Raw genomic sequence first — 25,542 nt, 5'->3', positions numbered from 1 at the left:
ACTTTATGTCAAGTTGAACTTCAGCAGGTCATCTTGACCAGGTATACATGCCTATGTGTACTCGAGTTGCTGTGATGCGATTGGCCGATTAAAATTTATCCCACTGCTTTGATCTGGGTGCGAGTACTTTGAGGGGGACTAATAAATTAGAAGGAGTAAAAGTGACTAAGCTCAGATAATTATAAAAATAGATTTCCAGGTCACTGAGGGGCGAGCAGAAAAAGTGAGACACGATCTTCACAGGTCCAGAGGAAATGTGCGCCTCTTGTTTATGACACTGCGGTGCTGGAGGTCTGGCTCGGCGTGAGAGCGAGAAACCATTGAGTATTTAACAAAATGCACTCAGAAAGCACTTCACTGATGCATCATGGGTAGCTGCTCTCAAATCACAGCAGGTTTGTGTCTGAGAACAAGCTCTTTTTCGATTTAATGAAGTAGGAAGAGGCGAAGTACATTTGGGCCACATCCTACAAAAACATAATGAGATTAAGCTCTGCTCCGCTTCGCCCGTCATCCTCCTCTCGATTAGATTCACCCATTTTAAATAAGCACAACACAGAGACCGTGTCAGAGTCACACACACCCACTTTTCTCTTTTTATTCAGTGATAAATAATTTCCTATGATCATAGGCTTTACGTGTAGACATCCGATCAAGGCAAGAGACAAATTAGAGGGCACACATGTTGCCACCATTAGAAAATAATAGCTGAAACAAAAAAAAACCCAACAAAAAAAACAAACAAACCAAAAAACAATGAGGTAAGAAGTTCTCTTTTTTATACATTTGTGGTGCTTCTATGTCTGTTACCTATACTGTTGAATGCACAGTGCTTTCTAATACAGAAATCCTGCCTCTTGTGTCTGTACATTATTTAAAAAAAAGAAAAAAGAAGTAGGTCATGGCACAATACTGAACCAACCAAGACAGGGCACTGCAAAGTGTACAGAATAGCCGTATACATCATCAGACAGAGTAAGAAAAGTTGAGCAGGAAACAGAAAATACAAAACAAAAAGTCTAAGACTTGGCGAGTGAGCGACTGCGATCGGTTCAACACACACACACTTTCCAGGACAAGTCCTAGGGTCAGCAGCTTGCATGCTCCCTACATTTACAGTATGGTATGAATGTGTGAAAGAGCTGCAATGACTGAAGGAGAATGAATCAGCAGCTATTTCGATAATAAATCAGAAATGCTAATCTTCTGCTGGTTCCAGCTTCAGCAGTGGCACCTCTTTTCCCACCAGCACAGCACTGATGCTGGGCCAGCTCTGCCGTGGTGTATTTTTGAAGAACTGGCTCACATTTTGACAGGTTTGATGGGGTAATTTCCGTGGGAAGAAGATAAAAATCACATTGGACAAATCGGTGGGCTGCATTTGCCAATCACTGCTGAATTTCTTGCAGTAGCTCCAAACGCGCCCAGTGAGAACAGTAGTTCCAACGATCCTGTGCCGACACCCCAGTGCTGGTGGAAAACGAATCATTTCTGCCTCTTGTGACTTTTTATTTTATTTTATTTGTTTAGTTAAGGAAAGGCTCTGTGAAGGCCAATGGAAGATAGGATGGATACATTGTATCTGTTTGAATTTGGTGCCGTGTTTAATCCAGAAGTGTGTGAGCTACGAGGTTGTGTCGATGGACAGAAGTCAGACTTATCAGTTCAATCTCAACATTCACTGATTTTTTATTTTTATTTTTTAACTTTCGAGAGACTCGCACGTCCCAAGGATGTTATCCATAACAAATCAACCTTGATAAGTCCACTTCTAAATCCTAACTAAGAGCCTTCTAGTAAATTCAAAACTTGCCTGAGGATCATTGTAACTTTACACTGGTGCTACCACTGCCCAGCTGGGCTGAAGACACCATTGTGTTGGTTTTTACTTCCTTTAAAGATATATCAGTATAAAAGTTCAGAAATTCACAGATTATTACCTTTACTCTTATACCAGTGCTGATGAGGAGGATGTGTCTGAGTGGCAACTACTGTAGTCGCACCCTCACTGTTAGTATAAATGGTACAGAGCACTGCAATATTGTCCCATTTACATGGTTCAAACCTAATTGATTATATTTGTTAAAGGAGCACTCTTTTTGTTGTATTTTATGCAGTTTCTATTTGTAGGAAGAGACCAGAAACAACCTCAGACATCACCCTGATGAAGGCAAGACAGCTAAGAACTTGTGGTGAGCAAAGAGTGGTGCAAATTAATCCGGACACTGATAAAGTAATTACTACAATAAAACCATGTTAGCTTGCACACAGTGCAGACTGTGTGCAGGGCTTTCCCCCTCACAGAGGACTTTTTGGGCTCCTTTAAAAGACCTTATGCCAGAATCACCAAATTGTTTTTTTAATTAAAGGTTTAATTTTAATGTGAAGTGTTCAAACCTACAGGAAAATAACTCACTGAAGGTTCACTGCAGGCCAGGAAAAACCCTGCAAGGGTAAATATATTTTTGTATTTGTGTGCGTTTATGTATGTGTGTGTTGCATTCACAGACATCACGAGCAGCAAACCGAGGCACAGCCCCCCTATGCATGGACCTGACCTGCAGTCCGTTCACTTATGCAGAAAGAAAGAAAGAAAGAAAGAAAGAACAAACTGCTCCTGGCTCACTTACTTCCTGTCCAACATTAAAGGAGAATACCACTGATTTTTTAGCATTCGCATGTTATTTTCACACCACTTGTAACTTCCAGCTTCCACTCAGGGAAGCTCCCAACCTGCAGAAAAATGCAAAACTGCAGTGATCCCTACAAAATACTTTGAAAAGGCCACTAGGCATGTGGCTGTGCTTAACGCAATTAAGTGTATTACTATAAATACGAGGTGCGTTTATGATGATTCTCTAAATTCACAGTCTTCTAGTTACTGGCTGTGGGAGTGTATCAGCATGATGGCGTTAGCTGATGGCTTAGCAGAGCTGTCTACACTCGCTAATACTTTGCTGCTATTAATAACACTATGCAAGGTCTTACAGTAAGTGGCATTCTCCTTAATGGTGCTTGACCTTGTATTCTGCTGCCCAGGGAGGTCAGCCTCCCCTTTGGGGCTACCTGTTCCTGAGCAGTAGCCGGCTGGAGACAAAAGAGGAAGCACACCTGCATCTTCCTCTCATCCACAGTAGCCCATGTGTGGCCCCCTGACAGCTGTGACCTCAGCTGCTCACCTCTCCCACACACCTGGGGCTGTGCAAATGTGACAGGAGAGAATAAACCCCACTCTAGAGCCAAGCTTTTGCAATCTCCCACCTCCCCCGAAGGGTTTCCTTCAAGGGTTCAGCTCAGTGAACCTCAGTAACACTCAAACAACTTCAGTGGACAAAGGTGGTGGGGGAGGAAGAAGAAGAAGTAGAAAAAAAGAACACAAATTGTACAACAACAGAAAAAACACAAAACTAAAAATAGCTAAGAGAAGCCAAAAACAGCAACAGGAGCGGTCGTGACGGCGCAGATGATGCTGAGAGCGGCGAGGTGGGGCGGGTGGCTGGAAATCATGTCGAGGAGTGACTTTAGTGGTCCTCAAGAAATGTGCGCCAGCGTTGTGGTCGCGGTTGCCATGACAGCAGCACATTGAGCACCCTTTCCAACAGAACAACAACAGAGAGACACCATTTTTCTTTTTTTTTTTTCCTTCTTTTTTTTTCTTCTTTTAAATCAACAGTGGCAGGGTGCTGCAGCAGCCTCGGCTGCCCTCGCACTCCCCCAACCTTTTGCGTCCATGTCCCCTTTAAGTGTTTTGTTCATTTATTCGTCTTTTTAGTCGCTGGGTACTCCACGGTGCTGCGGTCCCTCGACACATAAGCAGAAACTTCCCCCGTTTCAGGCTTCTGGCCAGAGTTAGTCGTTTTTGATTTTCAGTCATTTTTGCATGTGTGTTTGTTTGTTTTTTAAATCCCATGACATTTTCAGAGCCTCTCGTGTCAGTCCAGAGGCGACAGCGTTGGAATCCTCAGCCCGGGAGGCAAACTTTGCCTGCAAACAGCAGTCCCACTATGGTGAAGAAGATGGAGAGGACGAACAGCACGTATGAGGAGCCGACCACCGTGTTGTTGGGAAGCTTGTACGGCTGGCCTCCCACCTCGTTGATATAGAAGCCTATTGGGAAGATGAGCGCCGCCATGCAGAACAGGATCACTGGAAGCAAGGGAGGGAGAGAGGAAAAATATTAGTTCCTTAAAAGATGACTCGAATTAATCTGTAGCTTTTCCTCAATGCACTGAAATCTTGTGTGTAAAATAAGCTCTGGGGACAGACTGAACTGATAAATGACACTAAAGGAGTGTCAGCTCTTATTCTAGTCTTTGTTCTCCACAGTGGATTCAGAAAATTAAGCCTAATCTCATCAGCTTGAGCAGAAAGCATAGCCTCAAACTGACTTCAATTTTCGGGAGTTCATTAGTGAGATACAACACCGCCTTTCAAATGGTGTAATTGTCCCTTCAGAAGCAAACAGACCCATGGCATGCAGATAATTCTGCCTTGCATTTTCACAAAGATGAGAGGCAGAGGCACTCAATTATGTAATGTTAATGTGCGTCATAGATTATACATTAGTCTGACAAGCATACACTAGCCTGAGTCCAAGCTCGCCCAAACCAAATTTAGTCTCCTGTAGAAATGAGACATTTCTATTTTTAGTTAAATCTTCCTCCGAAGAGGAATCAAAAAGGGCAGCTGCGCAGACATCGCTGAAAATACCCCGAAAACTTCAACATTCAGTTGATGAACAGCAGCTGACTGCAGAAAATCGGAGAAATGAAACACTCAGAGAGAGACATGTTCATGAAAGCAGCAGCTGGAACTTTCTATAGACAGAAGATTGAAGCAGGCACTGAAAACACTTAAAAGCACATCATATATGACTACAAGGTAAACGCAGCACTACAATCATTAGAGTGAAACTTAACCAAGAAAGTGAAAAAGCCATAACTTATAACTTTTCGGTCACATTTTAATACACTGCTCAAAAAAATTTAAGGAGACACCTGATCCTCAGCAAACCTCAGAGATGTCCGTCTGTCCAGCGAGGAAGCAAAAACCCTGATTCAGTGCTTACTTATATAAAAAGTATAAGTTCAGGTGACAAAAGGATTTTTTTCCTTCATCTTCAATAAACCTGTGAGGTCATGAGATTACCGAAGAGCGTTTGGGGGACTGACAGTACGGAAAGGCTGGAAACCACTAATGTGCTGTGCATTTATACAGAGTAGCCGCACGCACGCACACACACAGTAGAGGTTTGTTGTTCACAGATGTGCAGCTCAGCATCAAAATCTTGATAAAATACTGATTAACTTTGTTTGGACTTTGAGTGATGTTCTTAATAAATGTGCAACATTTTCTAAGGAACCATGTCAACGTCCTCGTCCAAACCTGTGTCTCAAAAATCCCAGAAATCGTCCTCTTTGCCAGTTATGCTTGCATTCTGACATCGTTTATATTTAAATAATATTTCTTACAGCACCTGAAGGCAGCATTTTTCCACAGTTAAATGTTTTAGCAAATCTCTAAAAGAAAGCCAGCCAGCAGTAATGGGCTTGATTTAAGCTTTCAAGTTTGTAAAGTTTGTGTGTGAATTATTTGTTGGTAAATCATTAACTTCTTCCCTTGAGCTCAAAATGAATTGACACCATTTCCCAGACTAGCAGAATGTACCATTAGTTTCAGTAAATGCTCCTCCAAGAACCATAAACAAGCTCTTTATGCCACCTCAGGCTGATTAACACAGTACATTTCTCTACAAGCTTAAAAGGTGCAGATCAGTAATCACATTTTAAGCTTTCTAAACAAGCACATTGCAGCTCCGTTTATACGCTGCAAGTCAAGTCAAATCCAGAAAAGGGATTTACCAAATTTACAAATGTTAGAAGCTGTGGTGGAAATGACACGTTTGCAGATGTTGTAGTTTCCTGAGACTGCCACTAGATGTTACATGAGAGGTGTGATTTACTAATTGAACCTTTAGTTAGGCACAAAAAACGTGTTCATCAAAGTAGAAAAGATACTCCTAAGATTTTAAGTTAGAAAAGCAAAAGCAATGCTGAAGGAAACGCCGTCGAAGACTAACCAGAACAGAACAAATACACAAAGTTTTCCAAGGCTGAGGTATAGGACAGTAAACTCCACTCCATGTGTTCTTTCTTATCAAAGCCCATCAACTACTTTACCCACAATGCAACTCAACCGTAATATAGACCCAAAATAAACCCCCCAAAATGTGCGACAGCAAATACATTAATTGGATTTCATACAAATATTGACACTTTCGTCACTGAATAAAAACCGAGATTAAATTTGTTCTGGGGAGACTAGATCCAATCAGAAGTGTAGAAAGGCAGGACAAGTTTGGAGGTGATCCGATTAGTTCAGCTGACTCTTTTCCTCCCAGTTGAATGAAAATGCGACAAAATGTCAACATTTAGGAGGAAGAGATGAGTAGATGCATTTCACATTTGATGGCAAGGAAAATAAGATGCTTTCTAAACTGTGTGGAGCAACTTTCCCTGGTAAAACACAACAAAGTTTACACTTAGTTGTCAAAAACTAAAAGCATTCAGGAGCTTGTAAAACCACATTTAGCAGCAATAGCTTGAAAAAGAAAAAGAAAAACTTTTCTAAATGACTTTATTTGTATCTCACATCATTGTGGAGAAATTCTGGCCCACTCCTTTTACAACGATGCTTCGGTTCATTGAACTCTACAGGCATTTGTTGATGCACGGCTCTCTTCAGGTCCCTCTGCAGCATAACAATCAGGTTAAAGTCTGGACTTTGACTGAGTCACTGCAACACCTTGTTTCTTTTCTTTTCAGGCAATTCGGTTGTATATTTGCTTTGATATTTGGGATCATTGTGCTGCTGTATGACCTGTGTTGCCCTCTTCTCTTTAGAGAAAAAGGATTTCTTCTGGTAACCCAATTGTGCTACCATGAATTTTGACATCTAATTGGCCTGTAGAGCGAGATATAGCTCTTGGGTTTTTTTTCCTTTCCCCCCTTTTTTTTGCAGTTTCTCTGAGCAGCTATGAAATGGATGATGATGAAGTAGAGCTGTAGCACTAAGGTTAAAAAATAATAATTACAGAGCCACTTGAAGCACAGTATGACCTTGGGGTGACACTTGCTGGGACAGGGATTTCTGGGAAGATTGTTGACTGTCTTGAATATTTTTCACTTGTGAATCATCTCTCGATGCACAACGATAAACTTCAAATTGCTTCAAAACGGCCTCATAACTCCTCCCAGCATCAGCAGCAATGACGGCTTTCTGTTGGCACCTCAATGCTACAGATCTGCAAACAGCCAAAGCTCTCACTTGCTAATGATCAGTTAATCAACTGCATTTATTTCTTGTTAAATGGCGAGAGTGTAATATTACATATACTGTATTTCATCTAAGACCTGCTAAGGACCAGATAATTTTCCTTTTTATATTATTAAACGGCTACATATTGGAGAACTCTGAATTTAATGTCTCAGTGTGTCTTCCAAGTACATGATGTAGAGGTCAGGCCCCTACAGGAGCTCAGCTACCATGGGACATGTTTTTTTTTTTTTCTGTGTTAACCTGGTTTCCTTCTGCAAATCCAATTCCGCTGATTGGTGAGCTCTGACAATCACCATCAAGCCCTGCGGGATCAATTAGCTCGGCGCGTTGACCGCATGCTGGGAATCGCTGCTTTTGCAACAGGCACCATTCTCAATAAACAGTGTGATGTTCTGCTCAACACACAGTGGTCAAGTCAGCGGCTGCAGAGCAAGCACAGCAGAGATCAGGGATGAAGCCATCGTGTGGTTTTACTCAAATGTCCAGGAAGTAGGTGAAAAATGGAATAACAAAGCTGTTGCCAATAGCAAAGGTTCCCTTTTCTCTTCCTTCCTTTGAAAGTGTTGTAACTGAAGCTCGAGGTCCAGTTGAGACAACTTATGTAACTCACAGTGACGTTAAGCAGCAAAGCAAACTGTGGTTTTTGAATCCAAATCAATGGCTGTGCAGAATTTGTGGAATAGCTTCAAGTAATTAAAAATAACTGATCTATCAAAGAGCTTTTCACCATTTTTGTGCATTTTTTTTTCTTTAGATCAACACTTCTTTCTGCACTGCCTGAAGCAGCAACACCGCAAACGGAAACTGCATTAGATATCCTTTCCTACATCAGTTCAGAGTGACTTCCTTGTTGTTTAGAAAAAGTTGTGTGTCCGTACTCTAGAAGCCCTGTTGACTTATTGAGGTTATGTGACATGTTGTGAAAGCATAAAGAGCCATTTTCAGATTAGACAGACATAGGAGAGAAATGCAATGCTCAAAGCACCCTGAATAGAAATCAATGCCAGACGGCGAAGATGGCAGTTTACCCCGAAGAGCCAATAAGAAATCCGAACTGTGAAATATATGAGCCGGTCCTGCTCTTGCACTGATGTGTGAATACAAGTTCAAAACAGCATTAATTGTGTGGTGACAGGCGTATCAACTCATTACGGTCACAAAGATGCAGATAAGCGGTGGCAGTTTGGCTCACCTGAAAAAGCGGGTGACCATGTGTCACGGAGGTACGATGCAGCGGTTTGGGTTCGATTCTGACCCAGGGATCTGATGTGTGTCTTCCCCAAAGCTCTAGCCGCACTTTCCTATTTAAAAAAAAGCTTCACTGTCCAAATAAATAAATAAAAGGGAAAAATGCCCCAAAACATCACGTTTTAAATACAAATTATAATACGTACAGTTTCATCCTTTTGAGCTTTAAAAATTAAAGTTTAGAAGGGTTTAAAATACCTGCCTGGAGGCAACACCAAGATAGCTGCCCAGCAACGCTTGCTTTTAATGACTGGGTTACAAGCAGCGTTGTCACAGAACGAGAATTTCATACTTTATACCAATACCCAGAAAAATATTCAATGTCATTTTCTATATCACGGGGTACAGAAGTATAGAAGATTTAGTTTTAAAGTAACTAATTAAAATGATTTACATAATTTCATTTCAGATGGTGGAGGTAAAGTATATTTTAGAACTTACTAATAAACAAATACGTACCTAACGCATCTAAATCATTAAATTATTGCACAAAACGTATTACGGTAAAGTTGTTCTCCACACTCTGGACTCTCTCCTCAGTTCATCTACGGCTTCGGCGCAGATCTGCACAGTCCTGGCCGCTTCCCCATGTGTCTGTGACACCAACAAGACTACACCACCAGGACTCTTCCATCCATGAGCTGCAGTCCACTAGCCGAATGCTTATAACATTTGGCTAATGTGGCTATCGGGTAACTGCGAATAGTTAAATGGCTAATGTTAACATGAGCTTTACTGGCCTCTTTAAATTCCTCCTGAAGTATTGTTCAGTGTTAATGACATCAACTACTTCAGCTGTTAGCAAAGGAAGGAGCTGTGTGCTTTGCGTCAAGTGGAGGAGGCACGACAGCAAAGATAGTATCGATGTTGTTGCAAATGAGTTTCTTAATGTTAATTTTAGTATCTGAGTCTCAATTTTTTTGGGACAAACCGATTAACAAATTTTAATGTTTCGCTATACAGTTTCCCGAAAAAGAAAAATCTGAGACTTAATTCCTGCAATTCACAGATTAAAGGTTTTACTAGGATGTAGAATATGCATAAAATAACAGACTGACTATAAACTGTTAAAATGAAGCAAAGAGTCTGTTTTTAGATTCTCCTGCAATTTAAATTTCAGACAGTTTAAAGTTTTATACGCTTTATTCTCTTAAGGCAAAGATATAGAAATCCAATAAGTGAGTCGTGCCTATCTGTTTGCCACATTACCCCAAAAATATAATAAAACTAGGAATATTTATGGGTTGGCAACCAAGCTGTAACTGCGCCTGCATTTAATCTAAACAAGATTAACCGAGTGTGACATTCACGCAGGTATTTTACTAACTAATAAACCGGTTTTACAGTGTTGTGCTCCTATTAGCCGTTTTTCATCACGAATAAAAATTCCTGCGTCATCTGATGAGGTTTTACTCATAAACCTACCGGTTTGCTTTCCTCCTGTCTGTTAGCGAGCACAAAAGATCCCAGCAGAGTAAACTTGCATCACAATTCGAGTTTAGATTCATGCCCGCTCATTACTCCGGACATGTGTTTATTCGTGAGGCGAGCTAAAAGGCAGCCAAAAATACACGACTCAGCGTTATACCTGAAAACTTGAGCAAAGTGCACTTCAGTCAGACGCTTCTCTTAAGTGTTTCAACCAGTGACATATGGAGCCTTCAGAGAAGCAGTCATTCTTTGCACTCAAACAAGAGAGCTGCAGCAATTATCCGATTAATTCTTTAGTTGATTGACAGAAAATATCTAAAAACAACCATCAGCTACTTAATCATTTAAGGACCTTTTCTAAAATAGTAAATGCACAATACTTGAGCTTTCAAAGCACTTTCTTTCCACAAGGCTCATTCACCCATTTACACATACTCACTCATACATAAACCCCTTTCTATGCCTAAATCCTTTTAACTACACACACACACACACACACACACGTACGTTAATGGATGCATCCTAGAAGCTTCCACAAGGATACTTCAACACATAAGACTGAATGAGAGAGATCGAACCACCACGCTTCCAATTAGCAGAAACCTGCTCAAATGACAAATATGCAGTTTTTCTTTCTTATGGCAACAGAGATTTAGAAAAATAATTTAATCATTAATACAAATACTTGTAAAGAGTAACAGTTACCACATTACTCATGCTACAAGTAGTTATTCTGCTCCCTTGTTCAACTTGCTTAAGCATACATTTTCTTTTCTATAGGATGCTGATTTAATTTTTTAAAATACTATTCAGAATATTATTTTAACATATTTATATTATTTCTGTGAATTCACCGGTGCAGCGTTTTCCCTACATCTGGGGAGAAGTGTCACGGTTTTCATGCTGTAGACTGAAGTGTTAATAAATCCAGACGATCTAATATACAAGTCTAATCTGCAGCAGTAACCACTAACAGCAACTATGAGAGCTGCACTTGCTTGTTAGTGTATCACTAAAGAGACCGATGCTGCTCATTAACAGATGACTCTTTGCATCAGAAATGTGACAGATTTAAATAACAAGATACTGCAAAGATAAGTTAGAGGTCATTTAGAAGCAGGCAGCACGAGTTGAGCCAACCAAACAGCAGATAACGAAGATTTCATGCACAGCATATACTCTATATTTCCATAAGTATTCACTCACTCATTAAAATCATTGAATTCAGGTGTTCAAATCAGTTCCATGACCACATGTCTATAAAATCAAGAAGCTAAGCACGCAGACTGCTTCAACAAACATTCCTGAGAGAATGAGTGTCTCTTATTTTCCAGCGTGGTACCATGATAGGATGCCGCCTGATGGACGAGTCTCACTGCTCGTGTAAACTTTGGTGGAGGGGGGATTTTGTGTGGTTGTCTTTCCAGGAGTTGGGCTCAGCCCCTTACTTCCAGTGAAAGGAACTCGTAATGTTTCAGCATAACAAGACTTGGTCTCTCAAGTTCATATGTGTGTGAAGACAGATGAGAGAATAATTTTGGCAATATAGTGCATCATCTTTTGGGCTCTAAAAGGATAATTTAGTAGCTCTTTCTGTGAAATGTTTCAGTTGAACTGTTGTATAGGGAGTATAAGCACATGCTAGTTTTTCAGATAGGACTGCCTGAATAAATCAAACCTGAATTTTGATTCCATTAAGCTTGTTTGGTGGTTCTTCCTTCAGCAATCAGATTCTAATAACTTCTTGTGCTCTGCAGTTTTACCCCTGGAAACATGTGTCCACATCAGAAATGCTTCAGTGCTCCACCAGCAGGCATACCACCAGTGTGAGCACTACTGCTTTATGTTGCTGGTAGTCTCTGACTCTCCTGAGTGCTGATGTTTTTGGGGTTTTTTAAAAAATTCAGGTCTTTAAACAGTATCTCTTATTGTGCACCAGCAGTAGTCACAGATTACGTTTTAATCAGTTAGACACAACACAATTCAGCTCTGACATTGCAACTCATAAACCTGAATCACATAAATGTGCAACTACCCAGAGAAGGACCATAAGCAGCAGTTTAACCCCCTTTAAGAAAGAACACAAGATTTCCTCTTTTTTTCCCCTCAACTCACATATTTGAAACACGACATTGATGCCTTGACTCACTTTTCTCAGGATGGATCACAGATTTTTAATTCAAAATTTGCAGGATCTGGGTGGCTTCTCTTGCAAAACAAACACAATAAAAAAAAAAGGATCAATAGGCTATTTAATAAAGTTGGCATCCATGGAAACCAGTTCAGTGTTAAATCTAGAAGAATGATTCTGTTTAAAGTGGTAAAAAAAAAAAGAAGAAGCTGTAAATAGTATCCAAAGAGAGAGAAAAGGCTGCTTTGTTCATTTTCTAACTTCATTAATTAGCGAATGGTTTGCAGTTACTGTTAACGAATCTTCACAATGACATTTTCTATAACTCTGCATCCACTCCACCCCCACAGATGACCTTCATATTTTGGGGGAAAACGCTGCTGGTGTGCACACAGCGATACACAGAGGCGGGCCTGTGCCAGTTACACAAAGCTGTCCATTCAAGTCCCGATGGCCTGGAGCCAGTAACACTACACACTGCCCACCTCCTCTCAACCTTCATCACCTGTTTTGCCCAAAATGAACCAGCCCTGCCTTCTTGCTACCAGCTTCACTTTATTCCTCTCTTTCGATTTGCATCCTTACATGGGCAACAACCTCTCACTTTATGTCTAAAAACAAGATTACTCGCTCAGCTTGCCCTCTTTACCATCACACCAGTTTTTTTCTCACTTAACCCCCCTCCCCCCCTTCTCTCAGCCACATGAAATATTTTAGACGTCACAGCAAAAATTCAGCAACATCAAGCACTTTTCTCCCCTTTTCATCCACCTTACCCGCTCAAGAGTTACAAGAGAATCCCAGGTAGACCATCAGTCTCTAAAGTGCCAACTAATGGGGGTACTAAAAATAGAAAAAGTGATGCTTTTCTATCACTTTTCCCTCTGTTGCCACAGGCGTAGCTTCATCTCTCAAATAGATCACAAGTCTTTTCCTCCTCCAACCTTTTTTCCCCTCATTTATTTCCTTGCTGGTAAACGTTTTCATGCTTTAAAGCTGAACTAAAAATATACCTCTTGTCTGATATGCCCAGCAGAAGCTGTACATGGGAAGGGAGGAGGGTGGTGTGGAGGGGGGTAACAACTGCTCACAATTGCCATGGCAACGCTCTTACTTTCCTTTGAGTACAGTCGTTAAACAATGACTCGACTGCTTTCATTTTAGCATGTAACACTGTTTTGTGATTAGTGGACAGGCAGTTTGTGTAGCGGGGGAAAAAATAAATTAATTAAAAAAAATTAATAAATAAAAAAAAATCGGGATTCTGAAAAGCAGTGATTCATCACATGATCAGGGAAAAAAAAGTAAAAATAAAAAATATGAATCCGCAATCGGCCAGGCAGGCAAAAGAAACTTCAATGTTTATGGAGAGAGAAAAAGAAATACACAGGCTTTCAAACAATTTTTGCAGGGCATTGTGACTTCACATACCACTGCTGCATCTGTACGAGTACGTTCAGGTTTGTCTTTGTCTGACCAATCAAATGCCACCCTCCTACACAGCCTTACGAAACCAGCCCAGACACAGTCAGTACGCGAGATGGAAGTTCTTATCGAATGGTGGAAGCGTACCTTTACAAAAATCATGTCGGGGGGGGCAGAGGAGCTGCGATTTCAAGGCAAAGAGGGAGATTTAAAAAAAAAAAAAAAAAAAAAAAAAAAAAATTGCCGTGGCACATAGGCCACCCACTCAAGTACCAGACAAACTGCATAACTCAATATCGGCTTCAGGGAGAAAGCATAATCGACAAGAATGCAACAAAATAAAAAATAAAATAATTCTCATAAATGTGCAAATGCAACAAAACACACACACACACACGCCCACACGCAGGTCCTCGCATCACTCTGAAAAACACAAACTGACTGATATCCTGTGCGTAGCCTCGGATGTTTCTGTTGCCGTGCACATTATCACACATGTAAATGAGGATGTGCAAGACTCGGCTAAAACCAAATTTCTACATCGATTCAACCTAACCTCCTCCCATTTTATTATTCACTGCTCTGCATAGATGCATAAATATACTGACGTGGTGTGGTGAAGGGGAATTTCTAAAGGTCGTCTCATCAGTTTCAGGGAAAATGTTCACTTACTGCCAGTGAAGGCGATCCAGCGGGCATATTTGGTGGCTTCTCTGCGCCAGTGTGATGCCACCAGCAGTCCACAGGTGACTGTGAGGGAGATGATGCCCATGATGATGAAGAACAGTGTGGTGACCCACTCTGGGGGCAGCCTTGGTGGGATACAAGTCCGGTCTCGTCCGTGGATCGTTTGACATTGCCGGACCAGTCCGACCGTGAGGGCTCCTGCAGAAAGACGACGAGGGTCAGTGAAGCAGACATTTTAAGTCGCCCTCCTCACACAAATAAATAAATAAAATGAAACAAAAGTATTTGCCGTTTTCAGATGATCTGCATCAGGACTCTTAACGAATCCAAAAATATATTACAAAGCTATGGGAGGGGGAAAGGTTTCAGCTCCACTGCTAATCACTCGCACAGCAGGGTTGCAGTTAGGAGGGAGACAGAGACACACTGCAGACTTCATTTCCCACTTCCAGCATAAAGAGGATGTAATCTGTAAATAAGCCAACAGGAAATTACAGCTACTGTCATTCACATACAGCAATAAATGATAAATGATGTGGAAACCTGACCTCACAGACCCACTAAGTCCTGATTCAGACTTCTGTGGTGAATCTTCATAGAGGCTATGGTATAAGCTATAGAAGTGGATGATACATCAAACTGGCATTTAGTTACATTGACAGCACAGGGTTTCAGAGAGGTTTGCAGTTAGTAGAGGTGGGTGGATTGACAAATATCGATAGTGCCAATGCTGGTATCTGTATTGGATCGATACTAGTGCAAGAGGATCTGTTTCAAAATACACAAAAAGCTGAAAAGGTGTTTTGTTGTATTAACTAATTATTGTGGAAAGCAAAAATTATTTTGATTTAGTAATCATTAAAATATGCTCAGAATTTGCAAATTGATGACAATTCATCTCATTAATCAAGACACTTCTCCCCCCTACATATAGGAGTAGGGATGGGTACCGGTTCTGACATAAACGGTAGTAACCAGACCGAAAAGCAGTGCACATTTCGGTGCTTTTTTTTCCTGAGCTGTGATACACTTCTAGCCAATCATTTTACGTTTCCAAGGATAGTAAGCGGGGCCAGGTACGTACGTTCTTTTAGAGCAGAGCTACAGATTAAAAGTGCCCAAGGCAAAGCGGTCAAAAGTCTGGCTGTACTTCACAGCAAAATATGCAAACTCAGCAGCCTGCAACAAGTGCTTTAAGCTGATACTGTGATACTGTCAAAGGAGGTAACACCTCGAATCCGATGAAACACCTGGCGACGCATAGCGTTTTTTTTAAAAGCCGAGAAATGCGCCGTATTTGATAGCTTGCTGCGAGACCTCACACTGAGCACATCTACTGCGGGTGTGGTGCTTGTTATTGGACCCGGAGTGTGCAACATCCCCCAAAAACCCGAAGAGTAGAGTCCTGGCCCCTAGCCCTGCCAGTGTAGCAGAAATGATGACGGATGATGATGCAGCAGCAGCCGTTCTTCTCTGGGTGAGTAGCTTAATGTTATTCGTGTGTAATTTAATTGTAATTGAGTAGGGCTAACCACGTTATTACATTAATGCAGGTAAGGTGAACTAGCAAACATCATCATAGCTACATGCGGCTGTCCTCTTGTTTGATGGCAGATACTCCCTGCACCCTGGCCAAAAAGGCTAAAATGACCAAAGAAAAAGTGGAAAACAGTTAAACATGAGAGGTTTTTGGACAAAGTTTGTGTTTTTTTCCATTGTTTAAGCACCGCTTCCAGCCAAGAGTGATACCATATATGCCCCATAGCTGCAGAAAAGCCTAACATTGTTATCTTTTTACAAAAAACCAGCTGAACATGAGAGGTTTTTGGACTAATTTTGTGTTCTCCATTCTTTAAGCACCGGTTTGAGCACCGTTTAAGCACCGGCACCATTTCAAAAGTACCGATTTGGCACCGGTATCGGATAAAACCTAAACGATACCCATCCCTATATAGGAGTATCAGTATTTGTATCTGTATCGGCAATGTTGGCCGTGCTGGTAATGGATCAACACCAAAATTTGTAGTATTGCACAGCACTGGCAGTTAGGGTGTAAATTTAATGCTGAAGCATAGATCTCCAGTAACTGTGCCTCTAGAAGTCCCAGTAAGAAGAAGGACCGAAACCACAGGTAAAAAAGTTGAGAAAAAAGAAAGTAAAGACAGTAATCAGTAAAGAAGTAACAAATACTGTAAGTGCCTCCATCACTGACTGCAGAGGAAAATGTGACGCAGGTAAACTGAGAACACAGTGAACAAGGAACAGGTGAAGGGACGATGAGAGGAAAAAAAACATAAATCCTTAAAATGTCACTAATTCACCCACGAAAATGAAACAAGGACTAACTTTCTTCACACTGGTGGGCCCAATTATTTAAGTGGCCAACGTTTTTTTTCTTGCATTTTCACACTCAAGCAGAGAGGGTGAAGACTAAATCAATCCAGCCAATTACTGGATGTATCCCACACAGGTTTGTTGCTAATCGCAGACACGCTGTAAGAAACTGGAATAATATCAGACAAATTTTGAGCCGCTTTAAAACACTCAATATCACACAATCGGCAAACAAGCAAAAGATCCCCAGAAATCCCTTTGGGATTGCATTGGAAGGGCATTCAGTGCAAAAATATGAGGAAAAAAAATATCAAACATACAGAGCTACCCACTGTGTCGAATATGAATAAGTTTATTTAAAGACTAGAAAATATACCTACTCTTTAAATCCACCCTCTCCATCTTTCGTCTTCTACACAAAATTAGAGCCCAGAGACTTTAAGTAGTGCACATCTGCTATCAGAAACATGACATCGCCTAATGTTCCACAGTACCTATCCATCTTTGATCAGGCATGGGAGACAAATGGATTAGCTCCTCAGGCTGAGTCATTAGCAAACCTCTGCCAGAGTGTGAAGGCCAGTACTCAGAGCGGGATCATGCTCCAGCAGTACAGCCACTTTGGAGACACCATTCAATTAAAAGCACATCCTCGAGGGGATTTTCTACCTGAGTAAGCAGAACAGCGTCACACTGCTCAGGTCTTTGCTGATCACAGGTTCAGGGCAGACGACAGACTGCAGGGCTAAGTAGTGTCTATCTGGAAAGACTTGTGGGGTGGAGGGGGATTCAGGGTGGGGTTTCATCAGAGGATAGTGCACACTGGCATAACGTGATGAGCTGTCGTGTAATTTCTTCCATGTGTAAATAACTGAACGGGGATGTGTTTAGAAAGCTGACAGCTCATCAGAAATCAGACAAGCAGGGTTTTGCCATCATCCAGCAAAAAAGAAAAAGAAAAAAAGATACCCAAAGAAACCTCCGAGAGAGGTTTTGGCTTTGCACTAAGAAAAAAAATCAGAAGGGTTTCATTTACTCAAGCATAAAATACATATTTATTTATTAAATGGCCAGAAATAACAGGAATTTTACAAAATAAGGCAGCACGGTTCCTGCAACTATGTGGACCAATCATGCTTTCATGTGTACTCACCCCCCCTAAAGACCAATTATGAGCCAGGAAAAAGTACTTCAAAAGGAAGTGAAATAATATTTGTTCTTCCCTGTGAGCACTCTTTGTCCGCCAACACCTTTACAAATAACAGACAACACTGAGACTTCTTTCGATTTAAGTCATCCAAACAGCTTTGGGTGGGTTTTTCTGCGAGTTGGGTTTCTGGAAAAAATGACTGTTTTGGTGAAAATAATGATTCCCCCCCCCGCATAAAACAGCAAACACTGAGATTTAACTTTCTGCAACATGGACAAAATAATTGTGTAGTTTACTTTTTTTTGCTTTTTAACAAATAAACTGATAAAGCACTTTAATCAGTGCCTTAAAGGGATTTATAACAATCATGCACACACTCACACTTCATGTTTTTGCCCAAGGACACTTTCACGTGTCGACTGGAGGTGCCTGAAATCAAACAACTGGCCTTCCGTTTAGTAGATGGCACATTCTACCTCCCAAGCCCTGATCAGTGTTCCTAGCTCATTATGGCTACAGTAAGCCAACAATACAATAATCACAGTTACATCTTTACTAAAATAAATACAAAAGCCTCAGTATGGGTTTGCCAGTTCGGTGGTTGCCTGGCTCAGAGTTCTGCCACAGATTTTTCTTCAGGATTATTTGTGTGCCGTGTCTCTCGTTCATGTCTTTGTAAAACTTCCTCCAAAAAGTAACCGTGAACTTCAGAGCACCACTGTAGGCCAAATCTCTAGAGAGTAAATAAAAACACCATTTGTATATGTAAAACTGCTAAAAGAAAGTTAAGTAATTGTTAGCTGAAGCTCTGGTGGTGAAAAGTATGCTCAGAATAATACTACGATAATTTTCTCTGCTGTTTTAGGACATAATCTGAGAAAAGAAAAATAAAGCAGTGGTAAACACTGACCACAAAATAACCCCATTCAGTGAAAAGGCAAGGCTGTGTGGGCGACATCATAAAAGTTCAACTGTGGCTCGGCAGGTGGGTGGACGCGAGCGTGAGACAAGTATGCAAGCTGGAATTTCAGAAGGTCAAGTGTGGCACTTTGTTCGTCTGGCACCCAAATCTAGACATTTTATAACCTTGGTACATATTAAATATATGATGCTTAAGTGCTTGAATCCAAACAGCCTGTGTGAGGGAAGTGCTCTTGTTGACCCTGGGGGCGTAGTAAGCTCTGCAGGCTGTCCAGAGGAAATCCTGTACCCTTTTTAACAGCAAACGAAAGCATAGCTTTTACGCCAACAACCAAACACAACCCAGCCCACACAAACAATGCCAGTGGCTCAAAAGAAACGCCTCTGGAGTCTTTAAGTGTTGCATTATAAAACTCACAGCTCCAGAGAGAGCGGTATCCACACTGGAACACCACCGATGAAACATATGCCTCATTCCACCAAGTAAAAATGTTGTTTTCTGCCTTCAATTTTACCCCGCAGTCTGCCTTATTGCTTTGGCAATTTAGTTCTCACTGTGCAGAACACTTACGTAATAACAGCGAAAAGAAGAAGAAGAAGAAAAGCAGGAGGTCGGGGTTTATGACAAAACTGGCACCTGAATGGCTCACAGCTTACTCAACAGTCTATTCCTCAAGTCAGTTCACTATTATAGAGTAACCTTGAACAAATTAAAGAACAGAAGGTGAGTGAGGACTGGTGCTGTGAACAGCAGAGCATTAGGCCAACGTTTGATAGCACATCTTAATGGCACCGGTTTACGACCATTTCCCCAGGATCCTCTGGCCTCCTGCTGTTTCACAAGCTCTCTGTGGAATTTCTGCCCTACAGCAGGCAGGCACGCAATGGTACATGGACACAGGTAAACAATTCAACAAACAGGCGCACAAACTGTTCTAGTTTAAACTTTAACGGTTATAAAGCAACAACGTGTTGCGCAGCTTTTTTCTGAAGATACCACATGATGTTCTACCTCAAACTTTGTCCAAACACACCAACAAGAAACCGCTGCAAATTTCAGGTGGATCAACTGACGAGCGGCACCAACACAAATAAGGATCGCTGTGAGTTGCGAACAATGCAAAGCTTTGCTAACAGAGCTTATGGAAAATGGAGCTGGAATTAAGTACACTAGGCCTCCTTTTGAAGTCAAGAGCTGATCTGGGTTCAGCAAAAAACTAACCTGCTGCAGCGTGGGTCTACGTGCCCTATATTGTGATGCTGAGTACATCAACTTCAATCAATCTTGTGGTTGAAAAACTAGTTGATTTAGTCCATGTCAAAAAGTTCTGCAAACAACGGTTCTTGGCTGTTACAGCCAGCATATCTGCAACTTCAACTCGAAGGTTTTGTGGGTTTTTTGTGTGCGTTTGATGTTAAAAGAAATGTGACACAGTAGTTCAGCTTTGGCAGCTGTGGAAACCACTAATCAGACCTAAGGCTCTTTTCATCCAAAGCAATGTTTCCACATGACCTAGACAGCAAGTCAAAAAATAAATAAATGCATTTAAAGAGTCCTTGTTCTCCTCTGTGGAGCAGCACATGAACTGTTCTCCACTTGCTCAAGGTTCTTGTTAGTTCCCAATAATTCTCCTGTACAGAACAAGGACTACTGTCTACAGATGGAGTCCAAGATGGTGGAACAGGAGATTTGAGTGTCTCACATATTCTGAATATATTAGCTATAATGGCTAGGACTGGCTAGCAGAGGCTAAACTTTCAAAATAAGAGCAAAGGGGATCGTCCACTACTAATACTAAAAGATGACATAGTAATAATTACAAAAAAAAAGAAGCAGCTATCTACCTAAGTAAGTAGATAGCTGCAAAGCCAAGATAAGAACAGGTCAGAGTGAGGATTAAACAACTTGAAGGTGCTATAGGAAGGTAAAGTCACATTAAACTTTCTTTAAAACCGGTGCCAAAAAGTCACAGTTCTGCTGGGGGGGTCATAAATAATGCTGAGCAGAGAGATCGCAGTCTAAGAACGAAGCCTGAGCAGCTGTAGTTTTTGTGCCACATAGCGAGTGCATGTGCGTTTCTTTCGGCTGATTAAGCACATCACAGCAAGACAGCCTGGTGGGCTCTCAAGTCAGAGCCCACCGGAACTAGAAGATGATTACACCCAGACAGGAAACAGAGGCTCGAATTCATGAGTCACACTACATACTTCAATTAAAAGTGAATACAAGATGGAGCAAACATTCACAAGCTGTAACGTGAACACATCCTCGCCCTGCTAGAAACAGGCATAAATCAAACGCCAACAATTCTCACGTGGCTTTTGCCCTCTTTCATTAGAGGAAAATAATGGGCCAATTCTCCATTTGATGCCCTGCTTACATTCACGCTCCCATCACGCCCTGCTACCCCGCAGTCAGCTCTGTGCTCGCTATGATCAAAACACTCCTCTCACCATGTCTCGGGCCAAATGAGAGGAAATGAGCGCTGTGTCTGCTTATCTTCAGCATGATGATGCTGTCATTAGTAGAGCACAGGGGGAGCTGATGTTTGTAAGCTCTGGAGGGATGAGTCAAACAGGCCTCTGAACTGTGGTGGGCGTCAAATAGGCAAGTCAAGGCAGTCAACAGCTGCTGCTGCTGCTGGAGGCTTTTCCAGTGCCCACTTACATGCAGGGGCAGTGGAGCACAGCTGTGTGCGGCCCAAACGCACATGTAAACCAAGGCAAACCAACGACAAATGGGATACAAACACTGACATGAATGAAAACGTATGACCCAAAGCGTAAACAAAGAGAAAAACACTTCTCAAAATATAAAACGATGCTCGTAGCTGCAAAAAAACTAAACAAAAAAAAACAAAAGAGAGAGAGAGAAATTAGAGTAAATTACATAAATCCCCAAACTTAAACACCAGCCTGACAAAGCAGTTTTCATGAAGACCTTCCTCACTACCACAGTCAACAATGACTGTATGTTAAATGGACAAACCTTACCATCCAAAGTAAATTTAAAAGAATTTAAATAATTAAAAAAATAAAACATTTACTAAACGCTCAGTAATATAAAAAGGACACCATCAGCCCACCAATAAGTGATTGCTAGTGTGTTTTTATTATTTGGAATCATTTTGACTTTTAACCAGAAGGACCCAAGGCCCCAGAGACCAATCACTGACTCCCTGATAACTACCAGTTGCTAGGAAAACACCTGCTGGTTGTTGTAGTTGTCAGGTCAAACTGGTTGCAAAAAAGTATACAGTGCTGCACCAAAAACCTCTTTGGATTGCTTTGGCCGCTGCCGCCCATAGCTTGCAATTACGGTGACTTGTCCCCAGACACTCTCCAAGCTGTAGCAAAGCTGAAAAGAGCAAAAGTAAAAGTTGCGTCTTACTGCTGCAACCACCACATCTCAAAAGAGGCACCTTTTACTTTTAATTTGGCGTATTTTTCTGCAGGAAATGTACGTCATCACTCAACTGGAAACCCCTTTTTAACCTCCTGCAGTTACCTTCCACATCATTCAGTCGTTGTGGGCTGCGGCAACCCAGTGTGTAGTTAAATGAGTTAGGTGCATGTCAGATTAAGTATAAGGTTATGGCGTAAGAGACGACATAGTTTTTTGGGGGGAGAAAGAAAAGCTGTGTGCACAAAGGGAGCGATGCCAAGGTGACAGTTGGATACTGCAGACTCTGGTTGCCAAGGTAACCCTCTAATGTATTTAGTACAAGGTCATATGTCAATCACCAGTATTCTGCACTGTCACTAGTAGTCACTTTAATTGCTCACTTCATATTGCTAACGTTTTGGGTTTTTTTTGCAGTTGCATGTAGTCTCTTAAAGATGTCTAATGGTCCTCCACGCTACTGTGAATCACTTCCTGTATGGACATAGCTTAAAGGCCGTGAACTGATCAGGGCTGTGATGTAATTTATAGGGTGCTGCTGCTTTGCAGCACACCTCAGCTGTCATCATCAAAAAAAGTTTATGTAAAGTTTTGTGAAACAAGTCACTTGAACAAGAACTGAAGCTGCCGCATCCTATATATACACTTTAATTGTTAATGAGTTACCACGTCAATTTCTCCAGGAAGCAGGTCATTAAATTATAAAAGAATAAGTAGCCATGTAGATCCTTGTTTACAAAAAATGTATCGCCTTCAGTTATATGCCTCAAGACTACACATTCGGTGCCTGAAGGTGGTGAACATGGTCACATCTCCCACCTCTGCAGCTGTGTTTGTGTCCTTCCAACATTTCAGGTAAACTGCAGGTCAAATCTGCTGGCACTGCAGCCCTGTAACTGGAGAATGGGACAGACCGGTTTCAGTTGCTCTGTATCAATGACACTGTGTGCCCTTGTGCTTTGAAAAGAGACACCTAAAATAACAGGATTTAATAGTCTCTCATTTCATCTATTTTAGGTATTGTCAGAATTACAGCAGCAGTTCTTCGGCACTTGACTCACTATACTGTAATTTTGCCAAGCATTGCTGTAGCCTTTCAGTGTTATGTAATTGTTTGTGGTTTTACAATCTTTTTTTCGTGATTTTTTTTGCAAGTTGCTGAAATCAGTCCACTTTAAACCATCATTAACTCCTCTAAACATAGTCCATTTAGATTTTCGAGCACAATCAAAACCCACAGAAGCATATTAGAGCTGATGCAGTCGAAAATAAATTTGTCTGTTTATTATTACATAAGTGATACTGACTAGCAGGCACTTAGGGGTAATATAAACATCTCATGCTTAAATGGAAAATTCCTGTAGTGGGTAGGTTATTTACAATAAGTGATGATGATAAAAACGTAAATGCATGTGTCAGGAACTTACTTGAAGAGTCTTGATAAGTCATTACTACCGCCTTCTGAGCACATCAACAGGACTTTTTGTTTATTTCAGCTCATTCAGTAGCTAACTGCATGCAATAAAACACATCCAAAGTAATCTCAGGAAAGAGTTTTGTTGGAACGGTAAGTGTTGGTGGGCTCTACTGACAAGAGCACTTGTACAAAATTGATTTTGTGAAGTGGTTGCCTTTAAGGTTTGAGACTGAAATTAAAGTTAAAAACGATGGTACGTATGTCATCAACGGCTTTGGATCCGGCATCCTGAACCACAGAGGTGTTATGCATTTTTAAGTGCGAGTTGCACACACTCTTTCAGAGGTTACTCAGGCTCAAGAGAAAGACATCCACTGTAGTGACGAGTATCTGCAGGAGGGCAGTCGTTGGCGGAGCTCTTGAGAGTCACAGTTTGTGTCTGACATTGCTGTAACAATGGCTTTGTCTTCAAGCTCGTTGCAGGAAATCAGCCTCTGCTGTTACGGCCTGAGAATATCACACTGAGATGAGGACAAAGTCAAGGATCCACTCTCTCTGTCTGCAGTGCTGAGGGAGAACAGTGGTCACCCTCGTACTGGGCACTTTTACAGGGGGGTTGTCTTTACGTGAACCAAACCCAACTGCAATCACTGCAGGCAATAACAAGAAGAGGCAATCTGTGCCAAATGATTTTCTGAGGACATGTTAAGTCGCTTATTCATCATGCCTTCACACGACAGACGGAGGCAAAACTTCCATATGTCTTGAGAAAGGTCAATGCGACCGTTTCTCAGTGCTCCGAGTACAAATACACTAAAGATGGCGAGCCGAGGTCCTTTAAGGGAAGCACTGAGCTTTCGGATAAGACAACAACAAAGCTGAAGGACACAGCTGGCTGGAATGTGAGGAGTTATCAGGGATTCTCACTCCTTAGATTCAAATAATGCCACAAGGTATTGTACGAGGTAGACCAATTAATGGCAACAGCTCACAATACACTGATAAACTCAGGTCTTTCTTTCTCTCTTTTTGTTTTTTTAAATACATAAATGAAAGGTTATGGCTGTGTGAAGCTACTAGAAGATCTTACATTTTTGTCTCATTTGCATAGTAGTGCTGTCCAAAAATATTTAGTTTGTCCAGGTTTTTTTTGAAAATAGGAAGGCAATGGTTTAGACTCCTGGGAGGTCCTGTAGTTATATACAGTGGGGCAAAAAAGTATTTAGTCAGCCACCGATTGTGCAAGTTCCCCCACCTAAAATGATGACAGAGGTCAGTAATTTGCACCAGAGGTACACTTCAACTGTGAGAGACAGAATGTGAAAAAAAAAAAAAAATCCATGAATCCACATGGTAGGATTTGTAAAGAATTTATTTGTAAATCAGGGTGGAAAATAAGTATTTGGTCAATAACAAAAATACAACTCAATACTTTGTAACATAACCTTTGTTGGCAATAACAGAGGTCAAACGTTTACTATAGGTCTTTACCAGGTTTGCACACACAGTAGCTGGTATTTTGGCCCATTCCTCCATGCAGATCTTCTCGAGAGCAGTGATGTTTTGGGGCTGTCGCCGAGCAACACGGACTTTCAACTCCCGCCACAGATTTTCTATGGGGTTGAGGTCTGGAGACTGGCTAGGCCACTCCAGGACTTTCAAATGCTTCTTACGGAGCCACTCCTTTGTTGCCCGGGCGGTGTGTTTTGGATCATTGTCATGTTGGAAGACCCAGCCTCGTTTCATCTTCAAAGTTCTCACTGATGGAAGGAGGTTTTGGCCCAAAATCTCACGATACATGGCCCCATTCATTATGTCCTTAACGCGGATCAGTCATCCTGTCCCCTTGGCAGAAAAACAGCCCCATAGCATGATGTTTCCACCCCCATGCTTCACAGTAGGTATGGTGTTCTTGGGATGCAACTCAGTATTCTTCTTCCTCCAAACACGACGAGTTGAGTTTATACCAAAAAGTTCTACTTTGGTTTCATCTGACCACATGACATTCTCCCAATCCTCTGCTGTATCATCCATGTGCTCTCTGGCAAACTTCAGAC

The 25,542-nt window shown here is 41.4% G+C and overlaps 1 protein-coding gene across 1 annotated transcript in view; it reads right to left on the bottom strand.

Moving 5' to 3' along the window:
• Positions 1–567: 567 nt before the first annotated feature.
• mosmoa (modulator of smoothened a) overlaps positions 568–25,542 on the bottom strand; it is a 30,193-nt gene continuing 5,218 nt past the window's right edge. Inside the window, exons 2-3 of the mRNA XM_085403848.1 lie at positions 14,246–14,458; positions 568–4,146 (exon numbers count right to left, since the gene is read on the bottom strand). Of these exons, the coding sequence (XP_085259974.1) occupies positions 3,962–4,146; positions 14,246–14,458 (398 nt within the window). The 3' untranslated portion in view covers positions 568–3,961. The remainder of the gene's footprint in view (positions 4,147–14,245; positions 14,459–25,542) is intronic.

Source organism: Rhamphochromis longiceps, linkage group LG4, assembly GCF_057381845.1.
Source record: "Rhamphochromis longiceps isolate RC_006_pf linkage group LG4, R_longiceps_female_GT1.1, whole genome shotgun sequence".
NCBI classification, from domain to species: domain Eukaryota; kingdom Metazoa; phylum Chordata; class Actinopteri; order Cichliformes; family Cichlidae; genus Rhamphochromis; species Rhamphochromis longiceps.
This window is presented reverse-complemented; position numbering and strand designations above follow the sequence as displayed.